The sequence below is a fragment of the Pinus tabuliformis genome, chromosome 3_2 (genome assembly GCF_031772625.1).
Source record: "Pinus tabuliformis cultivar Carrire ecotype Pingquan chromosome 3_2, CPIR1, whole genome shotgun sequence".
NCBI classification, from domain to species: domain Eukaryota; kingdom Viridiplantae; phylum Streptophyta; class Pinopsida; order Pinales; family Pinaceae; genus Pinus; species Pinus tabuliformis.
This window is the reverse complement of record NC_142302.1, coordinates 77,143,570-77,166,497: the sequence shown is the minus strand read 5'-3', so window position 1 is coordinate 77,166,497 and position 22,928 is coordinate 77,143,570. Positions and strand designations below refer to the sequence as shown.

General features: G+C 40.8%; 1 protein-coding gene across 1 annotated transcript; it reads right to left on the bottom strand.

The window, feature by feature from the left end:
- Window positions 1-18,540: 18,540 nt before the first annotated feature.
- LOC149179931 (uncharacterized) lies at window positions 18,541-20,049 on the bottom strand. Its single transcript, XM_089413698.1, has 2 exons — window positions 19,200-20,049; window positions 18,541-18,767 (listed from the first exon to the last, which is right to left on the bottom strand). Exons 1-2 carry the CDS (start codon window positions 20,047-20,049, stop codon window positions 18,541-18,543), a joined length of 1,077 nt encoding a protein of 358 aa, XP_089269824.1.
- Between the last annotated feature and the right edge of the window lie 2,879 nt (window positions 20,050-22,928).

Below are 22,928 nucleotides of genomic sequence, written 5' to 3'. Positions count from 1 at the left end.
CTCTATCTTCTCAGGTTCCTTTGGTTGGACTTCATGTTTAATAACATCCTTCACCTCTCTGAACACCACATCTCGGCTGTACACAACCTTCTTTGTTGCTGGGTTCCAAAGCTTATAACCCTTTAAACCATCCTTATACCCAATAAATATGCACCTTTCAAATTTACTATCCAACTTGGTTCATTTCTCCTTTGGAACATGTACATATGCATCACATCCAAATACCCTTAGATGTGAAAGAGAGGGTTTCTTACCAGTCCATACCTCTTGTGGAGTCTTATCCTCCAACGCTGATGAAGGTGATCTGTTAACCAGGTAACATGTTGTCTCCACCGCCTCTGCCCAAAATTCCTATCCTAACTCGACACCACTGAGCATGCTTCTTGCCCTTTCCATCAACGTCTTGTTCATTCTTTCTGCAACTCCATTTTGCTGAGGTGTATATGGAGTAGTCTTTTGCTGTGCTATACCACACTTCTTACAAAAGTCTTCAAATTCCTTACTGCAAAGCTCTCCACCGTTATCTGTCCTCAACACCTTTATCTTCTTCTCTGTCTGGTTTTCCACCAAAGCCTTAAATTCTTTAAACCTGTAAAAGACTTTAGATTTCTTCTTAAGGAAACATATCCATGTATTCCTTTGAGAGGTCATCTATAAATGATACATAGTAAATAGACTTACCCAGTGATGGAACCTTCACAGGTCCAAACACATCACTGTGCATAAGCTCTGATATATGTTTTGCCCTCTTACCACCAGAGGGGAAACTCACCCTATTCTGCTTCCCATATACACAATTTTCACAGAAATCAAAATCCAGAGAGCTATTACTCATACCTTCTACCATAGATTTACCATGATATATTCGAAGGCCCTTCTCTCCAATATGTCCAAGCCTTTGATGCCACAACATGGTCTTCTCTCTAGAGACCACTAGATTTTCTACTCCACTTTTAGGAACCACAGAACTGTTGTAGCCATCAATAACAATGCTACCTTGTAGCTTGTACAGAGTTCCAATCCGAACTCCCCACATCAATACCAGTGCTCCCCGAACTATCTTGCACGTATCCTTTTTGAACACTGTTTTTACACCTGCATCATCTATCTTGCTTACAAAAATCAGATTTCTAGCCAATGCAGGAATATGAAAAACACCTGGAAGTGTTCTAACCCTTCTACCTTGCAACTTCAACTTTACTTTTCCACAACCAATGATTCTAGCCTTCCTATCATCCCCTAAAAAGACATCACCACCATCGTATTTCTCATACTCGCAGAACCACTATCTATGGGGAGTGAAGTGAAAGGATGCACATGAGTCAATCAACCATGCCTCATGATCTACATGTGTGCTTGAAGAAGCCAAGTACACATCGCCACCTTCATCTGAGGTGGTTTTCACCTCTGCAGAAGGAGCATCATCAGATCCCTTTCCTTTATCAGGAGCTTTAGATTTACAATCCCTTTTATAGTGCCCTTCCTTTCCGCATTTCCAGCACACCACCTTTACACGTTTTCCTGAAGATTTAGATCTCCCACTCGATGACTTATTTTTGTTTCTGTTCTGGGACCGTCCTTGTACAGACAAGGCATCACCATTATGGCTCTCCATACTTTTATGTCTCATCTCCTCCGTCAGCAAGGATGAGACTATTTCATCAAACTGCAAGACAGTTGCATTACTACCTATTGCAATAACCAGACTATCTCACGAATCTGGTAGAGAACACAACAAACTGATGCACTTATCTTCATCTGAAATTTTAATATCAATAGATGCGAACTGACTTACCACAATATTAAATGTGTTCAGATGCTCTGTCACTGAGTCTCCATCTTTCATCCTCAGGTTATACAACTTTTTCCACACGAACAGTTTATTCACCAGAGACTTAGATTGGTACAAAGTCCCTAACTTGTCCCACAAAGCCTTCGTCGTAGCTTCCCCTGATACATTCAGCAATACTGAATCTCAGACACACATTCGTATTGTGCTCTTTTCCTTTTGATCCAACTTCTTCCATTCTTCATCGGACACTCCCGTTGGTTTAGTACCCGTATCTACCATGATCCACTAATATTTATCCACCAACAGATCCTCCATCTTGAGTTTCCACAACTCAAAACTCTGACCATTAAATTTCTCGATCTTTATCGTTCCACTACTTGCCATCTTCTTTCACCACCAGAATCGATCTCATAGATCTCCCACTGAACAGGATCTACCACAGACCCGAGTGAAACCCCTCAGCAACAAAGGCGTCCCCTTGAAGCCAAAACAGCTGCGATACCAAATGTAGGTTTTAAACCCATACAGAAATTACCTGCATATGAATTCTAAAACACAGAAAATAAACAAGGTGAAAGCATAACACATAAAACACATATACACAGAGATTTTCCCTTGGATCCCAAAACTGGGACTACCAGCTTGATTTTTCATTATGTTCCTTTCAATGTTACAATACATATTTATACATGCCAAAGCATCCAATACCATGGACCGAAAACCATCGCGTCCAAAACCATGGACCGAAAACCATTGCGTCCGAAAAACATGTGCGAAAATCATGGACAAAACCATAGGTGGGCCCGCCCAAACTAACATAGGTTCCAAAACCAAAAATTTTTGAGGCACTATCCTAGACCCCATAAAGTGGGATTACGGGTACACCTCAAACCCCTTGTGACCCCCCCCCCACCCCCCCGCTACACAATTGGTGCAACGAAGGGGGGCTCTGCCCCCCTCTAACCCCCCAGTTAACTACATGGGCTAGTCGTGGGAAGAATATAACACAACCCAAGACTGTCACCAAGAATTCATTAATGACTCAGAAGTGGGGGAAATGGTCGAATTCAAATTCAAAATATGCTATAAAACCCCTAGGGCTAGCCACGAGACAACACTTGGTTGTTTGAGATTTGAGCAGTTACAGAGCATTGAGCATCGAGCACTCTTACCCCCTTTGAATACATGACAAAACATATCTTGTGTAAACACGACGACTGCTACCAGACGAGGAGTGTGATTTGCTGAAGATACTGTTGATGAGGCCCTGGAGCCCCATATGGTCCATGAGGAGCTCAGAGATGTGGTAGTTGCCCCAGAAGTTTGAAAATCACTATGGACATTGCGACCGAAGAAAGATAAGTAGACTATGGGACCAATACACGTATCCCCAAGAAACCCACGGTTCGGCAAATTGTCAATGGAAGAAAAAGGTAAAGCCATCACCATTGAATCAGATGAAGAGGAGGAGGACTTACAGACCCTAATTGATCGAATAGAGGCCCAGGATGACATGAAGGAGGATGTCCCTCCAATGCCTTCCACAACAAAGTTACCCACGTACGTTTCTCTGTGGAAAGGGAAAGTTAGGGCAGCCAAAGACCTGGAGGCCATGAAGAGTGCACTCTAGACTCTGCTCCTCCCCAACGAAAGTACTTTTGAAGGCCCACCCCTAGGTTGGGTGCCTACCCTAAAATTTGAAGATTGGGACCTCACAGACAACAAGAGGTTCCCACACCTGGCGATGGAAAGCTTGATGAAAGAGAAGTTGGAGGGGCTAGTGATCATGTTGGAGCCGTGAAAATGGCTGCATGGTGTGGAGAAGGCAAGGTTACTTCATCTACGATGGATACCCCACTTTCACTGCGCGACTACCATTTTCGTCATCAGGAAACTACTGTTCCTGGTGCATGATGGGTATCTATGGCTGGAGGAGCCTATTCCCATCACGGCAGAACTTATTCATAGGATTTCTTGGCTTCCCTGTAAGGGAAGGGACCTCGGGGAGATAGCTAGTAAAAGCAGCGATTTGGCTCTCGCAGAAGCCATGAAAACCAAAAACAAGCTGGAAAAGAAGAAGTGCAGCTATGCAATTGCGAGTATCAAGGACAAAGGCATGCGCATAGTCACCCAACTCTTGGCCAGCAAATTAGTGCGGAAGTATCGCGCCGATGAATTACCAACACCTGTGGTTGCACTAGCTAAACAATGCGTGGAGGGGGTGTAGTTCAATTGGGCTGGGTTCCTCTGTGAGGAATTTTTGATTAACTGCAAGGAGGCCCAAGAGCAGGGTAAGACCTTCCACTACGTGTGGTTTCTCTTATCCATCTTTCTGGTAGCAGGAGAACTACCAGAAGATAGCTAGTTCTCGCTTATCGACTAGGACCTACCTGAGGCCATGAAGTATGCGTCACTCTGGGCCACTAAGGATGCAAAGCAGATTCACACGATCAAGGTTTTTTGGGTGTTGATGGAGGTGAGTATCCGAATGTGGATCAATAGAAGACCACGGTTGTCTCCCACAGTGTACGCCACTCTGCAAAGCTTTGCAAAGTTTAAAGCAGACATGCACAACATTCATGTCCGGGCGTGGAAGGATCCAACAAAAGAATGGACAAAGTTCCCATTTATTGCTACTGACGCCATCTTCATAGTGTTGGAAACATGGCCTCTGGAGTAGCGCGCCTCAGACTTGGCAGGAATGGGGAAGGTCACAGCCCAACAAAGTGTAGCTGGCCGAAAAGAGGCGCAAAGAATAGCACCAATAAAAGAGGCCGAGGGGGGCCATGAGATGTCCACAAGGCAGGGGGCTGAGGACATAGACCTGGACGAAGAGCACACAAACTCTGAAACCACCTCGCAACAATTGAAACGACCTCGCATCCCTGAGAAACCAGTCCCCAGAAAGAAGAGTAAGGCATCAAAGACGTCCATTGACCCGATCACGCTTACAGAAGGTGATCTTTTTGACATTGGTGAAACGGTTCGCGATGTCACTAAGGACGTGCTCCAAGAGGTGATGATGGAGCAGAACATTGTGTTGGGGGCGCTACAAAAGGAACTACAGGTGCAACCCCCTCAAACAGGAACGATGGCCCCATATTTCATGGCAGGTACATCAGAGGCGGAACAAATTTTGCGTGCCCAAATGACCAACACTTTCGTGTTCCCCAAAGGCATGTTAGCAATAGCGAATGAAGTTGATCGAGCTGCGGTGGGCAGGATTAAGGGGCTGGGCTTAAACTTGGTTTCCCTTCCGTGAGAAACCCTGTATGAGTTACAGGATGGGGTCATAGCCAAGCTCTGCGCTAGAGAAGGCTGTGCGGTACATGTATTGAGCAAAAAAAAGATCAATATGGAACAACTTAGCTAGAAGCATGATGAACTAGTTGCACAGACTCAAGGACTAGAACAAGAAGTAGATGATGCATGTAGAACTGTCTCGGAATTAGCTGTCCCAGCAGATCTACTAGTAGCAGAGTGGTTCCACCAATTGACAACTGCACTCCGTGAGGTAAAGGAGGAGGCGATGAGGGTACAGCTGGACCTCAACCTTCAGATTTCCGAACTGCGATTAAAGGTGTAGTCATCCACACCCCCGGAAGTTAGGGAACAATGCACTGGTGCTATCCAAAAAGGGCTAGAGGATATCGGATAGGCAGTATAAAACTGCACTACTATTTTGGAAGAATCCTTTGCAATCCTCACTTTGTTACAAGAGGACCCCACCATATAGCGCCTGGAAACAGAGGCGCGGGAGTTTCAAGTGCAGTATGACAATGTGTGCGGAACGACGTAGAGAGTTTTCTTGACCCAATGGCTGGTGAAGCTACAACAGGTGAAGGCGTTGAAGGAACAAGCAGATGCCACGTGACAGAAAGAGGTAGTACTTAAAGCATGCGTCTAGCCTTGGATTGATGAGGCCTTCCTCATCACTACCCACATCAAAGGAAAGCTCACAAAGATGAAGGTAATGCATGCCTTACAACTGGGATTTGCCCCTGATAGCGAGGCTTTGGCTGAAATAGTTGAGCATATCCAACAGACGACAGAACAGTGCGTTGTGCACCTTCGTGCAACACAGGCACAGTTGGAGGGGCTCCGTGCCAAGATCACTGCACTAGCCGAGTGACTTGGGACGAGTCACGATGATTGTGTTGGGGGCCTGTTAGGCATGGGATCCCCCGCAACATGCTTTTAGGGCTCAAAGCCCAAGTTTTGGTCAAGCATATTGTAATACTCTGCGAATTGCGGGCGCAGAGCGCGAAGTCTAGGTTGATTCATAGGGCTGTCCGCCCTAAAATATTGTAAGTTAATGTAAAGTTGTGTCAGCCTACCCATGGTTTGCAGACCATGGGATTGTATAAATAGAGCGAGGCTCTAAGTGTAAAGGGAGAAAAAAGGATAGAGAGAATAGGGAAGGAATGGTTCAAGCTTAGAGTTGGATCTGAAGTGTACTGGGTTGTAGTAGTAGTAAGAGGCTCTGCAGCCGAGTGCGCACATGCCTAGTGGAGTCCGCAACTGAGTGCATCGACCCCTGTAGCTAAGTGCACAGGGCGGGATCGAGTTTGTAAATGGGATTGAAAGCTAATGAAGAGAAGTTTATTTTGTGCATCTATTCTTGAATCAATATTTTGAGGTTATGCGTTACTTTTACTTTGTCTATTTACTGCGCGCAATTGAATAAATACTTGTATGAATTCTTATATATGAAAATAATCTAAGTAATCAGCTAATAGTGCATAATTAAGGAATACTTGGGTAAATAACATGGGTCACACTGTGGCTAGAACTGCGCAAAGACAGTATCGCAAGGCATAGGGTGCCTGCTGGTGTGCGTATTGCAGTAAGTGTGAAGGTTGGATTGCGTACCAATTCCATCATATCAGACATCCCTAGGGTGCGGAAACCTAGTTCTAGCACCCTCCCATACTACTTCGGGTGAGACCTTAGTCCGCGCTCCACAGACTGTTGCCAAAAGGACCAGTGGTACTGAGATTTACTTAGCTAAATCATTTTTGTACCTGGGTCAAGCCCCACTAAGCCAACACTATGAAGAAGTAAAAGGTACAACATGAACCGTCGCTCTCACGTAGAGACTGGCGAAGCTGCAAGAGGCCAAGTAGTTGAAACAATAGGTAGATGCCGCACAACACAGGGAGGAAGCGCTAAAGGCGTGCTTGAAGCTTTGGTTGGATGAGGCATATGTGGTCATGGCTTCTACTGAAGGCAAGCTTGTTCATCTACAAGCAACTCAACAGAAGCTTCAGGTTGACAGTTTAGGACCAACATCCGAGCAGTTGGTTGAAAAAGCGAAGCAGGCAGCTGCACAATGCACTGCCGAGGTTGCGGTCATACAGGTTGAGATGGGAGGTCTTCGCGCCAAGATCTTTGTTTCCACAGAGTGAATCGAGGGCAAGTCACCATGTTTTTGTTGGGGGCCTGTTGGGAACAGGTTCCCCTAAGGACAGTTTTGGGGCTAAAAGCCCATGTTTTGGGTCAATTTTGTAATAAAGTAGTAAATTATCCGCATTTTGTGGTCACGGAGTGCGAAGGTGTCAAGAGTCATAAAGGGTTGTCCACCCTTATTTTGTAAAGTGTAAAGTCGGCTGTAAATATTTGCCCATGGTCAGCGGACCATGAGATTGTATAAAAGGAGCTAAGTAAGTAAGCTCTAAGTAGTTTTTTGAAGGTAATGAAGAAGTGAAGAGTCTTGGTAGAGAAGTCTAAGTGTTTTGGGTCTTAGCGTAGGTAGAGGCTCTACAACGAAGTGCATAGAGGCCTAGTGTGGAAGTCTGTAGCTGAGTGCGTGGACCCCTGCAGCTGTGTGCGCAAGGCAGATAGAGTTTGTATAAATATGAAGATATCAATAAAGAGAAGTATTATGCAAATTCTGTGTATTTATTTCCTGTTAATGCATCTGGTTATATTGCATTTTGGGTTTAATTTACAATGTTATGTGATGCATGAATATATGTGATTATATTGGTTAATTGAACGCAAGTAAGAATATCAATTTACATGGCACTAACTAGGAGTGTTTAGTAAGATAAGTAAAACACTTAGTGTATAGTAAGATAAGTAAAACACTTAAGATAACTTGGGAACCTATACAATAAGCTGTCATAGCAGCGCAAAAGTACCTGGATCATAGGTTAAGGCTGTGCGAATGTTGATTGTACACCTTCGTGGAGGTACTCAAGGGCAGAATAAAGGGTAGACTGATAGAGCCCTAAATCTGAGTGACCTCCACGAAAGTAGGAACATAGGGTATAAACTGACATCACGACCATATCAAGGTGCAAAAACTTGGTTCCAGCATCCCCCCATACTACTTTGGGTGAGACATCGGTTCGCACTCCACGGCATGATGCTAAAAGGGCCAGTAGTGTAGGGATTTGTTTGGCTAACTAACACTGAACTTGGGTTAGGCCCCACAAAGGCAACAACTTCAAGTGAAAATTTAGCATCTCGATGGGTTTCATCCAATTGATTGAGGTATAGCAGGTGCTCTTCTTTGTTAGTGGTGCCATGCAAGAGTTCAACAACAATTTCTAGGGAAGGAATCTGACATTCGATAGGTAAAACCACTTCCAAGCCATAAGCTAGTTGAAATGGTGTAAAGCTTGTAGTGGTTTTGACTGAAGTTCGATATGGACACAACGCAGGATATAGCGTTTGGTGCCAGTGAGTTTTGTGATTACCTACTAACCTATGTATCATGGTCTTTAAGACGCCATTAACGATGTCTACTTGGCCATTATGTTGGGGGTAGTAGCAGGATGATTGGTCTTGGCGAAAACCAAGCAGCGATGTTAAGTCAGACATCATGTGATTTTGAAAATGAGACCCATGGTCTATAACGATCGTGCGGGGCACACTGAAATGAAAGATAACCTGATTAAACAGAAATAACACTGCGGTTTCCCCAACAGAGTCGCCAATTCTGCTATAGGGATTAATGCACGGGTGTTTGGTGATGGAGATACCCTCAAGGATCTTCCTGGGATCTTTGGCAGATAGTCAGATTAGCTACAGCTAGCCCAAAGATACATGAACATATCTATATTAGTGGAATGAGAATTGAAGTAGGAATAAGGATTGTTACCTCAGGTCTTGGTGTGGTGTTGCTAGAGAATGAAAAGTAGTGGAGTGGAAGACCCCTCAGCTAGCTCCAAGATCAATACCTACACATAAACAAGACGAGGCGTAATATCACAACATATAACTTCAACAATCAATACAATAATACATAGGGATATCTAACTGCATACATCTAAGCCACTCATAATCATTAACATTGCATAAACATGTAAATAAATCACAATACCAACGCCATGGAGTGGACAACACAATTGCAGGTCTATATTAATGATAGAAAAGAGTGATTACAACCATCAGTTGCATCAACCTTCCCTTACTCCTCCAAATCCCCTCTCTCTCTCTCTCTTCTTAACCTCTTGAAGAGCCAATGTCTAATACTAGCTTTGACAGTCAATATGCAATCATTTAAATAGTTTTGACCCTTTTCACAATGGCCCTAGCCTCAAATATATAGCATGAGAGGATAAGCCTTGCCAAATCCTTCATAGATGTTTCCATGCTTCAGAGCTCTTTCCCCATTTGTAGACTCCATTAGGAATAGTAATTCCTCCAAACTGGTCAAATCTGGATGTTTCCCTACTTTTATGAGCTGACATAGGAGTGAATATAGGGATATTTCTTAGTCAAATTTCTCCTTTGACCTTCAGAAACTCACTTAATTTGACTAACGCTCTTCCTAAGGCAACAAAAAGAGTTACCCTAGGGACTAACGCACCTAATGCATGGCTAGGAAGCTTTATAAAGTAGGTTGCTAGTTCCTGGAGAGCGTTAGCTTGAAAAATAGGCCTGTGAACTTGGTCAGTCTTTCAATCATCTTGCCCTTCTCCTCTGAGCTAATGAGGAGGTCATTTTCCTGTATAACATTGATGCACATGGGATTTTAATTTGATTCCATATCATCCCTCATGGGGATTAAACATATATTCATATTCACAGGCATGTGTCACATTATTTGAAGAGCCATCCACCTTGGAGAACATATTATTATACCATTGGAGCTTTCCATGGCATGTGTGAGAGTTTTTTACCTTCATACACTAGAGGGAGGTGGTTAGCATGGATTTGGAAAGTTGTTACACCTTGGGGGACTCACACATTGCTATTTGATGCTAATTTGGATGAGTTGTCCCCTCTTGGAGACCCCACTTGCCATATTTGTCGCCTACAAAACCTTTTTTTTTTCATTTCTTAAATTGATCTAGCTTTGAGGAAGTGGTTGAGGTGGTTATCATGCATTTACGAAGAACCTTGGTCCCTTTTGACTTTATTTTTCTTATTTTTGGTTGGCTTTTTCTCTCTCTCTGGATATTTTTGTATGTGTAGCACAACTACTTTGTTAGTTTATGTATTTTTGAACATTCCCTCATAGTTGGAGGACATGTAAATGAGAAAAATATTATTGCAATAAGAGGGTTGTTGAGCCTCCTCTCTATATAAAAGGCTCCCCTTCATAGCATTTATTATTGTTTATTGACATATTCAATATGAATAAGATGAGATGATTTTATTAATGTCCAAAAAATGGCCAGAAAAGTAGATCAATGGCATTAAAGAGTATAACTAGTATAAATACAATACGATAGTTCCTAACGCAACTCCTTGAAAATGCCAAAAATAATTCGAAGAAGCAAACCTACATATAATTTGTTGGTGTTGGTTCATTTTCTTCTCCTTTAGCTCATATTTTTATGCTTCCAAGATTGGATGTGGATGTTAAGTCTCCTACATGGATTAGATTAGCGAATTGATCAATTTGAAGGGCGAACTCTTCCTTGGAAGGAATATTGAATGTGAGGTAACTCCTTCTTTGTTTTCCTTTGATAATTTAATAGGTGTTTATTGGTTCCTTTATTTATATATACTTTAAGAATTTTGACATGGTAATTAGTTTTAATTACTATATTAAATTTGATTTTTCTTGTTGAAGGTGATTGTTCTAGTATTTGTTCCTTGTGGAGTCTTGGTTTCTATCTTAATCTAGATTAGAGAGGAATATATTAAGTCTTTCATAGTATTTCCTCCTTTCTTTAATTCATTAAGAAAACAGTCCATTTACAGGAATCCCTTCTTCTTGACGCCATTAATCCTATGATCTAGGCACTTTTCTTCTCCCATTAACCAACAAATGTATAAAATTTTGATTTTTTTTTTCCCTTTATTTTTGTTTATTCGAAATATAAAAATGGTTAGCCCACGGGGCTTTGGATTGATGGTGAATGGGTGCACTGTTAAGGCACTCCTTGCGATAGGTCATTGGTTCAAATCTCCCGTGGGTTCTTACCTACCAAAAAAAAATAAAAAAAATATAAAAATGGTTCATTGAATATCATTACATTGGATTTCGTTCCAAATCTAGTTGTTTTAATTTCAATTAATTTTTTCATATACTTGTTTCAATTAGGTTTTATTTTAAACTTTTTATTTTGAAAACTATCATTGGAGTTTTTCACTAAAATCTATTCTTTCAAGTTTCATGTTTTGATTTTGGATAATTTACCTTTTTTTATATAAATATGGAAATTGTCTTAGAGTATTTTTACTACAAAATCTAGGCAACCTAGTGCAAAGCCCCACTAAGTAACCTAGGTTTTATCGCAACAACATGGTTAGCCACCATTTTCATCTCATCGACCTTTCTCCTACTATTTTTCTGCCAGACGTTATCCCTAGAAAGGAGGCTTCCTTGGAAAGACTTAGAGATTACATGATTAGGGTTCCAAGCCAAATGGTACTTTGAGGAGGTTGTAGATAAATCACCTAGAGATCTTCAATAAAGGAAGGTTCAAGAGTAATAAGAGTCTAGTGGTTATGGAAGAAGGTATTAGCAAAGCCTTGGAGGCCAAGATAGGATTTACAAATCTTCAAGTACACTTTGAACTGACCCCAATAAACTAAGAAATGGTTGTCACAATTTAGGGTTTCAAAATCAGAAGATATACAACATGACAAACCATATAACAATCTATTGCTTTCTATCTTAATCTAGATTAGAGAGGAATCTATTGAGTCTTTTATAGTCTTTTCTCCTTTCTCTAATTCATTAAGAAAATAAGCCATTTAGAAGAATCCCTTGTTCTTGATGCCATTAGCCCTATGATTTAGGCACTTTTCTTCTCCCCTATTAACCAACAAATGTATAAAAAATTGAAAAATTTTCCTTTATTTTTGTTTATTTGAAATATAAAAATGGTTCATTAAATATCATTACATTGGATTTGATTCTAGCTCTAGTTGTTTTAATTTCAATTAATTTTTTCATGGACTTGTTTCAATTAGGTTTTATTTTAAAGTTTTTAATTTGAAAACCTTCATTGGAGTTTTTCACTAAAATCTATTCTTTAAAGTTTCATGTTTCGATTTTGGATAATTTTCCTTTTTTATATAAATCTGGAATTTGTCTTAGAGTATTTTTACTACAAAATCTAGCCGACATAGTGCAAATCCCCACTAAGTAACCTAGGTTTTATCACAACAAGAAGGTTATCCACCATTTTCATCTCATCGACCCTTCTCATACTATTTTTCTGCCATATGTTATCCCTAGAAAGGGGCTTCCTTGGAAAGACTTAGAGGTTACATGACTAAGGTTCCAAGCCAAATGGTTCTTTAAGGAGGTTGTAGATAAATCACCTAGAGATATTCGATAAAGGAAGGTTCAAGAGTAATGAGAGTCTAGTGGTTATGGAAGAAGGTATTATCAAAACCTAGGAGGCCAAGATATGATTTACAAATCTTCAAGTACACTTTGAACTGACCCCAATAAACTAAGAAATGGTTGTGACATGTTAGGGTTTCAAAATAAGAAGATTTACAACATGCAAAACCATAAAAAACCAAGAAATAACCTTTAAATGATAATATAAACAAAGGATTAAAGGCTTTCAAAGAGGTAATCAAGGGATAAGTCAACTTTTAAGTTTTTAATGGTTGAAAATGCACAAACAACAATATAAACCCTACACATTAGTCTTAAATTTGATGGTAAAACATGCAATAAATGAGATTTTTCTTTTTAAACATCAATCAATGCAATTCCTACCCAATGTTGCTTGAAGTGGGTACAAAGCAGGTGCATTTTTTGGAAGCAAAGCGTCATGGAAGTGTGTTTTGAGTGTGTGTAAGTGGGGACAAAGCAGGTGCAATGTTTGGAAGCAAAGCATCATGGAAGTGTGTGTGTACACACACACACACACACTCTTCCAGGATACTTTTCTTCCAAAAAACACACCCACTTTGTCCTCACTTCATGCAACATTGGGTAGGAATTGCATTTCTATTAAAAAAGACATCTAGAATGCCAAATTAGTTGCATAATATATCAAAGCATGGATACTATACACAAATCAAGATAGAAATGGCACCCATAGAACATTAATGATTAATTATTCAAGCATCAACTATCTAGAATCTAGATTCTTATCCTCTTGTCTACCCTTTGCCTCCACCCCGATTCTCTAGGAATATTAGTCAACATTTTCTGATTTTGATCAAACTACCTAATCAAAGCCTTAAAATATAGTAGAAAAATCTTAACATGTTCGATCAATACAAAATTTTGGTGAAGGGTATTTTGGTAAGGCCATAAAAAAAAAAGGTTCAAAAATCAACACCACCAACATCGGGGTACATATATGGCTTGGTGTTCTTGATTAAATGCTCATCAAGTACCCTCATACATGATATAATCTAATGAAATGCAACAATCCCATTGATCTTGAAATCCTGCAAATTGTTAAGTCCTTTGAATTTTGAATGGGATACAAAATTTCATTTTCTCCATATGAAGCATGATGAGGTTGGAGCCACTATCAAATATCTTGAGTCATTTCAAGGTAATGTTAAAAATTTAAGTAAAGGATGGGGCATTCTCCCTTATCTTTCATTTTCATCCTTTTACTTTAAGGATTTAACATTACCATTAGGGACCATCTAGGAAGCATCAAGGGAGCACCTTGGGAGTGTCTAGGAAGCATGGTTCCCCACATAATGGTTTCAAGATTCTAAAAAAGAAAAACAAATAAGTGCCTCATGGAACTGTGTGAGCATTTTCAATAATTGTGTGGGAATTGTGGTGAAACCATGCCAGAATCACAGTTCAACTTGCAGAACCGTGAAGGGAATTGTTACAGTTTTGACAAGTTCAAGAACCACAATTTTCAAGTGAAGCACAATTCCAAAATTCTAGTTCGTTGTTCCATTTTTGGTTTGCCAATGGATCCACATGGTTTGTGGTTTCAATTTATGATCCATGGGGGGACGGTTCCTCCAACATTGTTCCTACTTAAAGGACAATAACATATAGGTAAAAAATTGCTATTGGATGTAAATTTAGACCAAAAACTAACCTTATATACCATGAAAATGAGAAAACATAGAAATTTAGAATGATCAACACAACTAGACTAATGTGTCTATTCCATTGGGTAGTGAAGTCAATTAAGGTGAGGTCAAAGGAGGGGAACATTGGATTAAGAAGGGTGCAAGACAATTTCTACACTTAGAAACCCTAGTTTGTTTGATGGATTCTTGATTGACAAGTTTTGCATAAACATATGGAAACATTAGTTCATAAAATATATTGCAGTTTTTAATATAGCTCGAGATAAAGCCTAATTTCAAAAAATACATGCAAAATGGAAAAAATAGCATTAAATATACACCATTAAAGAAATAATCTCTTCATAAATCCATAAGATAGTCTCTCCATGCAATAAATATCCTCACAAAGACCATTTGTGCTCTATTTAGCCATGACATCCAAAAGGAAGAAGAAAAACCCTAGTGTGCACTCTCTCGAGATATGAGAAGCGAGTGAGTGTGATGATGATCTAAAGGAAAGTGACTTTCTTGTATTTATAAAAAAAGATTATATCCCAGAGGAACCCAACAACTCGCCTGACACGTAACTACTAGTAAACCTTTGAGGGTTTATGGCCTATCACACTCTCTGTAAATTGGGTCACAACTAGGGGGATTTGAAACATGGATCCCTTAGTTTTCACAAATTTCACATTACTTCAATAACTAGTTGAGCTGCCCCTATAAGAAACTTTCCTCTATTTATAGTTATATGAGGGAAACCAAGGCATTTTTCCTTAATTATGTTGAAAAGCTATAAATTGTTTTCTTAAAGTGCTCAACAAGGTTAATAGGTCACAATTTGACCAAAATATAGCTTTACAAGTAGAATCATAATAAAATGTCATAGAACCTCCACACATGTGGGAGTAAAATCTCTCCAACATGGTGTCATCCTCCATAAATGTGAATCTCCATGAAGTAAGTGAAAAAGTGGTCCAAGAGTGATCCTCACTCCAAGGGACATCATTAAAACACATGAGTGTATCTCCAAGTAACACCTCTTGAACCAAGACATCATCATAAAAAAGGCTTGTGTCATTCTACTAGGGCATGCATGAGTGATGTAGAATCCCTAGGGCATAACATTAGCCTCAAAAGGGAGTGCTCCAACCATCCCAAATCATATCAAGTGATTTCCATCATCATTTGGGCTCTAGAACACGGAAACGACCATAAAGTAGGTATAAGGCTAGCTTGGGGCATCCTAGGTTCTTTGGTCACATCATTAACCAGGATAATGTTCTATCTTCTTGGATCAATGTTACAACATTTAGAGGTGAAGAAGGGGGCCATACATCCATGTGGAGCACCTTAAGGCTCAATGTTATTATATGGAAGGAAAATGTTACCTTTTCAAGGTGAAAAGTTATTTCACATCTAGGTTGGACATCCAAAGTATCTGTGTGAAATTATCTGAAACATATTCTCAAGACTAAGTGAGGTCAATATCATTAGGGAAAAAATCCATTAAAGTAACATAGTGGACCATATTCAATGCTAGGGGCACAAAAATTCTTCACACAAACCTTGCCTTCAAATGTTTTTCTAGCTTATGATTTGTAAGAAAGTTAACACACTTATGTTAGGGATGATTATGAAATTATCCTTACAAGGTGCTTCTAGCCCACAGGGGGAGGCACATTTACTAGGTAGGCACATAATTCCATAGATTCATATGATAAATGTGGTCATGAAATAGTAAATACTTCAAGTAATATGGCCATAGCCATGGTACCACATAAAGGGGGTCCATCTTGAGTATAGTGATGATAAGAGGGAGCAATCATAGCATCATGAGCTACCCCTTTACTTGACATTCCTTTTCTTCCCCTTTGGTGTGCCTTTTAATTTAATTATTTGTCTTTCTTTCTTGCATTGCGTAGGTGATCCAACTTGCCTTATGATTTTCCAGTACTCCTTAAATATCGAACAATTTATTTCTCATCGATGTTCAAAAATTCATAAGTTCCTTTATTTAGATAGAGCATGGAACACTTAGGAACTAGGTGATGACTAATGATGGGGGTAGAGCTCATGTTAGGATTTTTCCCACATGCTTGTTACATGCCTCAACCAATTTTTTTTTTTTCATTTTGTGGTTTCATGTGATTTTATCTTTCTTTTTTCTTTTTTTAACTGTGACGGGTATAATTTATTATTTGAAGTATGGTTGGGCCTAAGCCTAATCAACCGTCTTTACACAGCTTTTCCTTGCATCTAAATGCTTCTTGTTCAATTTTGCGCTTGAATTAAGGAATAAAATATGGGATAGAGCTTTTATCATTGATGTTTAGAGCTCCCGGTGCTAAGAGACATCCTTTGTTTGCCATTTCATCTGCCTCACTATTAAAACTTCTGAGAATATGATATATTTTGAAGGAAGTGAAATCTTGCAGAATTATCTTTAACCTTTTCAGAGACTTGTTGAGAATGGCATTGTTGAACTGGTCGTCCGAGGTGATCTTCTTAATGAGGATTTCAGAATCTCCAAATGCTTGGCATTCTTAGATGCCTTTATCACGAACAATTTGGCAAGCTTTTGTGAGAGCAAGGAGATCTGCCTGATTGTTTGTGCGAATACCAAGCCCCCAGCAAAAGCGAACTTTTCTGGGATTGTCTGAGAAGTAGATGACTCCTCCAACTCCCGCAACCCTAGGATTTCCCTTGGAGGCACCGTCGAAAAAGATTGAAGTTGTGTTTTGGGTCTTCCACCAAGCTTGAAAGGAAGCTTTAGGTTCTCTAATTTCCAAGATGGATTTGGGAGGGGAAGGGGGAGGGAATGGGCTTTGCTTTTGGGATGAGGGCTATGAAGGTTCAGCCATGCCTTTTCTGTGGGGAGGAGGGAGGAGTCTGATTTTTGGGAATGCAGGAGGACAATTTCAAGAAGAAAAGCTTTGGCAATAGAGGCAGATTTAGCAGGAGAGCAAGTAGAGTTGTTGAAGATCGAGTCATTCCGGGTAAGCCAGATTTCCCAACATAAAAATTTGGGGATGGAGAGCCAAATGTGAAACCAGAGTGAATTGTTGGGGATATTATGAGGATACCATTGAAACCAATCAATAAAGAGATCTGCCACGGAACTGTGCTGGGGAGGGGAGGCATGCAATCCAAGAAGAGTTAATTTCCAAACTTCTTTGGCAAAATCACAATCAATGAACAGATGAGAGGTTGTTTCTCTAGAGTTTCTGCACATTACGCATCTATGTGGCCCAGCGATATTTCGTTTTGACAGATTGTCCCCTGTGAGCTGTTTATTCTGCATAAGAATCCAAAAAAAGAAGTTGACTTTGGGTAACCCATTGGTGTTCCAAACCTGTTTCCATAACACTGGAGATCTAAGTCTGTCTTTTTTGGCCTGCAGGGTAATGTAACCCAAAGCTGAAGCATAAGATTCGGAGTCACCCCACCCCCATCTGTTTGTGCTGTTGCGATGGACTGGAGCTACGTTTGAGAGCAGCGTTTTGAGCAGTGCGAGATGATTGTGGAGCTGTGCCAGCACGGGAGGGAATACCTAGTCAACCCAATTCCCTTTACTGTCCCACACAGAGATGTCATTCAACTTTCGTATACCTGCGCTGTGGAGCCATTCTCTTAGCTCGCAAATTTATTCGTGGGAGTTAAGAGGGGCGCTGTTCATAATGCGGTCTTTCCAGAGTAAGATTTTCTCCCCGTTGCCAGGTATGTGATACAAGTGATTCTTGAAGCTGTTGATACATTTCCTATAGAGATTCCAAGTATGTGTGCCTGCAGGAGTATTATTCGCTGACAGATGCCTGAGAGAGATCCCCTGCGCATATTTGGAGGTGAGCGTTTCACTGACAGGATGTGTGGGGTCTCAATAGATTTTCCAAAGGAGCTTGCATCTAAGTGCCAGATTAGATAAAGCAGGGTCTCTCATCTGTAGATCTCTGTCCAATATTGGCCACTTGACAAGATCCCAGTTTGCCAAATGTAATTTACTGTGATTGCCTCTACCTCCTTTCCAGAGAAAGTCTCTCAGGAGACAAGAGATCTGCTCAATTATGTGTTTCAGAGCAAGAAGGAAAGAGGCTTGATAAATGTGGAGAGCAGATAAGACAGATTTAAGTAAGATAATTTTTCCTCCAGTAACCTCCCCAGGAGGTGATCTTGTCTTTAATTTTGCTAATGATGCCATGCCATAGAGATCTATTGTTGACTCCAGATGTGAGAGGTAAGCCAAGGTATTTGATGCTGTCCCAATGGGCGAAGCACTCAAAACCAAGAATCTGGGCTATGGTGTTGAGATTGTGTTGACTTACATTCTATCCATAGATCGAACTCTTTCTGTCATTTATCACAGTTCCTGAGGCCCTGCAATAACTTTTTAGAACAGAGTTGAAATTAGCTGCTATTCTAATAGAGGCTCCGCCTAGAAGTAGGGAGTTGTCTGCAAAGAGAGTATGATTTATAGGCTTGAGAGCATTTGCAGTTCGAATTCCTGGGAGTCCACCAGTGTTCATTTCTGCAGCCAGCTTCCTGCTGAGAGTATCTGCCATGAGTATATATAGAAAAGGCGAGAGTAGACAACCTTGCCTTAGTCCACGATGGGCTTGGAAGAAGGATGTTGGGTGGCCATTGACCATGGGAGCTATCCAAGGGTTTGAGATGCATGCTTTAATGAGATTGATAAACTGAGTAGGGAAGCCGAAGGATCAGAGAACTTGGAGAAGAAAGGAGTGGTTGACTCTATCGAAGGCATTAGCCATGTCAAGCTTGATCAGCATCCCCTTCTCTTTCCTCTGTTTGCTAGAGTGGATAGCTTCCTGCACTTGAATGACGTTGTCCAAGATGTGTCTGCCTTTGACGAACCCCCCTTGGGAGCTGGATATTAGTTTGTCAAGTAGGGGTTTGATTCTGTTTGCAATGATTTTGGACAAGATTTTGTAGGAGGCGTTGCATAGAGAGATGGGCCTAAACCTACCGAAAGTTTCCGGGTTAGCCTCTTTTGGAATTAAAGCAAGAAAGGTGGAGTTGATGCCTCCCCCAACCTTGGCTTTTCCAAAAAAACCTTGTATCATTTTCAACAGATCTGTTTTGATGATGTCCCAGCAGACTTTGTACAAGTGTATTGTAAATCTGTCTGGCCCAGGGGCCTTATCTGATTTCATTGCCCATATGACCTTGATGATTTCTTCTTCAGATAAGGGTTTCAGTAAAACCTGATTGTCCTCATGGTTGATGAGGTGGGGAATATAGGAGAGGATATCTTCAGTGTCTTCTATGCTTCCTTCATTCTTTGGACCATAGAGGTTTTTAAAATGGTTTTCAGCTGCTGTTTTAATTTGGTCAAATTTGTTGCAGATCTGTCCTTCTTCATTCTTGATCTCAGTGATGTGGTTTCGAGATAGGTGGGCTTTATACTGGCGATGGAAGAACGAGGTGTTTCGATCTCCTGCCTTGAGCCATAGACTGCGAGATTTGAGCCTCCAGTACTCTTCTTCCCTTCTGAATGCTTGATGGATATTTCTTTGATAAGCTGCCTCTTTGTTTAAAATTTCAGGGGTAATGTGGAGACCTTCCATTCCAATTTGCAAAGTTTCCAGCTGCTGAACTTCATCTTTTCTCTGCTGAGAAGAGGGATTGGGGAGTTTCCTTAGCCACTCTTTTAAGGCTTTTTTGGTGGCTTTTAATTTTTGCTCCCACACATAGCTTGGGGATCCGTTGATGGGGATATCCCAAGCCGATTGGATAGTGTCCAGAAAACCTACTTTTTCAATCCAAAGAGGACTGAATTTAAAGGGAATAGGGCCAAGGTCTTCCTCAGGGGCCATAATGAGTTGAATTGGCTTATGATCCGAGGAAAGTTTGGGGAGAATTTTTGATGAGATAAGGAGGTTTTCCAGCAGCAGGGAGCTTTGGATTAGAAATCTATCCAACCGGGCAGCAATATGATCAGGCCCTATTCTATTATTGGTCCAAGTATATTTGCCTCTCACCGGGGCAAAATCTAGCAGGTCCCTCTGCTGCATTAATTCCTCTACCAAAGGCAACAATTGATCTCTGCTATTTTTCCCCCCCTTTTTTCCTTTGGCTTCATGACTAAGTTGAGATCTCCTCCCAGGATGATGTTGTTTAGGGAGTGGAGATCTAAGAAATCAGAGAGAGTATTCCAACATTCTCTTTTTTCAGCATAAATGACAAGAACATAGAGATTGAATAAGGTTATAGTTAACTTACTTTCAAGGTGCTTGAGCTCAGTGAATATCCAATGTTGGGTCTCATGGGAGTTCAGCAGATGGAACTGATCTTCAGACCAGAGAGTTGCAACGCCTCCCGAAGTTCCCCTTGAGCTGATTGCTATGCCTTCGTTCTTCTTACAATTAGACTTGCTGATATCCATAAGGGCTTGCCCTTCGATTTTGGTCTTTTGGAGCAAGAGGATATCTGAGGGCTCTATTTTCATCAGATCTTTGACCGCTTCAATTTTTGGTTGGGTCCCCAGGCCTTTGCAGTTACAAGAGACTATACACATTATTTACTTGGCGAGGGATTTGGGATTCCTCCCTTGGTGGATCTTCCTCTAGTATTTCTACCGATAGTCATCTCTATTGTGGACTGGCTGCCTTGCATTTTTAGGCGTTCTGCCTCCTCCTCCCTGACTACCTTGTGGGTCTTCCTGCCTATTTTCTTCGAGGGTCTCTCATAGGTCTCATCCTCTAAGGAGTCTGAGGGCTCTGGCACTTTTTTCTTCTTTGTTATATCTGCATACGAAGGCATAGAGGGGCTGCCCTGAGGAGAACCAGATGAGGTAGCTCCGCCTCCATCTTTATTTGCATGTGGATCTTCGACTTGTGCTGGAGTAGTCAGATCAGTTTCTGGGGGATCTGGTGGAGAGGTTCCTTTGGGGATTGGGATCTCGTCTAGGTCCTGAGGGGTTCTATTATCATTGCTGGGTTCTTCTTGGTTATTCCCCTTTGTGGATCCTTTCCCGAATCCTTTTGCATGGCCAGTTTTCTGGACTGAGATCCATTGATCTCCCTTGGAGATGTGACTCTGCTCTTCAGCATTTTTCTTGCAGTATTTTGCAAAGTGTCCATAGCCATGGCAGTGTCTGCATTTAAAGGGGATCTGCTCGTAATCCAGCTCTTGAATATGGGACCATCCAACAACTGTGAGTTTTATTGCTTCAGGTAATCCTTCTTCCAGATCTACTTCCACGCATATTCGGGCACATGAGTACTGATCTTTCCTTACGGCCTGATCAATGTATTTACCAAGGGAGTTGCCGATAATTTGGAGATATTTCTGGCTCCAGCAGTGCAGGGGAAGATGGGGAAGCTGCACTTAGGAACATCCTGGGTCGGATCAAAATCTGGAGACCATTTATTTAAATATAAGCCGTGCGACCCCATGAAATATGGCCCGTTCCTGAAGATGAGACTCCGGTCTTCTGCTGATTCAAACACGAATACAAAGAAGCCTTTACCTACAAAATATGATTTGATTCCTTCCTTGATCAGAGGGGACCAGTTTCTCTTGATCCAGTCTTCAATAGATTTGGGCGATGGCCAGAGGCCGGTGAACTGCCCAATGAGCCCTTTATCGGCTAGATTCAATGCAGAGTGACAAGTTTCTTCCTCAGGGAGGGCCACCGTGGGAATGCAGTATTTTTTCTTGACAAATTTCTGTTGTTGTGCAGAGGGAGGATGTTTGCTGCATGCATCTACCATTTTTTGAAAATCGAGGACTTCAGGAGGGGGGGGGGGTTTCCGAACCCCCATTGCTGGGCATGGCTGCCAGGAGGGCCACAGCTGCTCTGTAGCAGGTGTGCGTAGCGCTGGCGCAACATAGAAGCTATGGGGAGCTAGGTCACGCAACGCAAAAATAAAAAAATAAAAAAAATAAAAAAAAAATAAATTGATTTTATCTTTCTTTTAGCTACATCAACCTCTTAGGGAATTCTTTCCAAGCCCTAACTTAGAGACGAGGGTATAAGTTCCCATTCCTAATGACCAAACAATCAACCCAAAGAATGAAAGTGGGTATAAGGGAGAAATGGAAAGTGGTAAGTGTGGATTACCTTGCATACACTATATCAATCAACGCCTCCTATTAGTACTACTCTTAATGGTGGAAGAAAAAGGGCCCCATGGGAGGTCATGGTGTACAAGGGGAAAAGCATAATCTCCCAGGTAAAGTATGGGAACAACGATACAATCAAGACCATTCAATTATATATCTTGGCCTATGATCCATATTAGTATGCCCCAAACATTATATAAAAGCACATGGTTACAAAAATGGTTAGTGTGCCTTTTGGTAGATGAATCACCTTCCTTCAAGAAGTAATACTAGATGGGAGAAAGAACTAACAAAAGCATAGGTGGAAATATCTGAAGTAAATTTATTTGTGTATCATCATAGGGTTACTTGGCTAACCAATAGAGAAATTTACTGCTTCTAAGAGTTACCCATTTTTGATACATAAAATGTATTAAAAATCATATTTACATTAAGATCAAGTTTGGTTCAATTTCATCATATAATATCTTGTTATAGACTTATCCATTTTTCACAAGGTAGAATCGATTATTCAAGGTTCATTATAAGTTTTAGCTGTAATTTCACCTTAACTTGACATTATAATTACTTGACATTATAATTGTTTATCTTTCACTTAAGGAATATTCTTGTTAAATCTACGTAAGTG

Excerpts from the sequence above, each read along its gene's own strand:
- LOC149179931 (XM_089413698.1), bottom strand. The coding sequence starts at position 20,049 with ATGGCCCCTGAGGAAGACCTTGGCCCTATTCCCTTTAAATTCAGTCCT. Across the intron at positions 18,768-19,199 it reads GGCTAACCCGGAAACTTTCG|ATACTCTCAGCAGGAAGCTG; the intron begins GTAGGTTTAGGC and ends TACTCATGGCAG.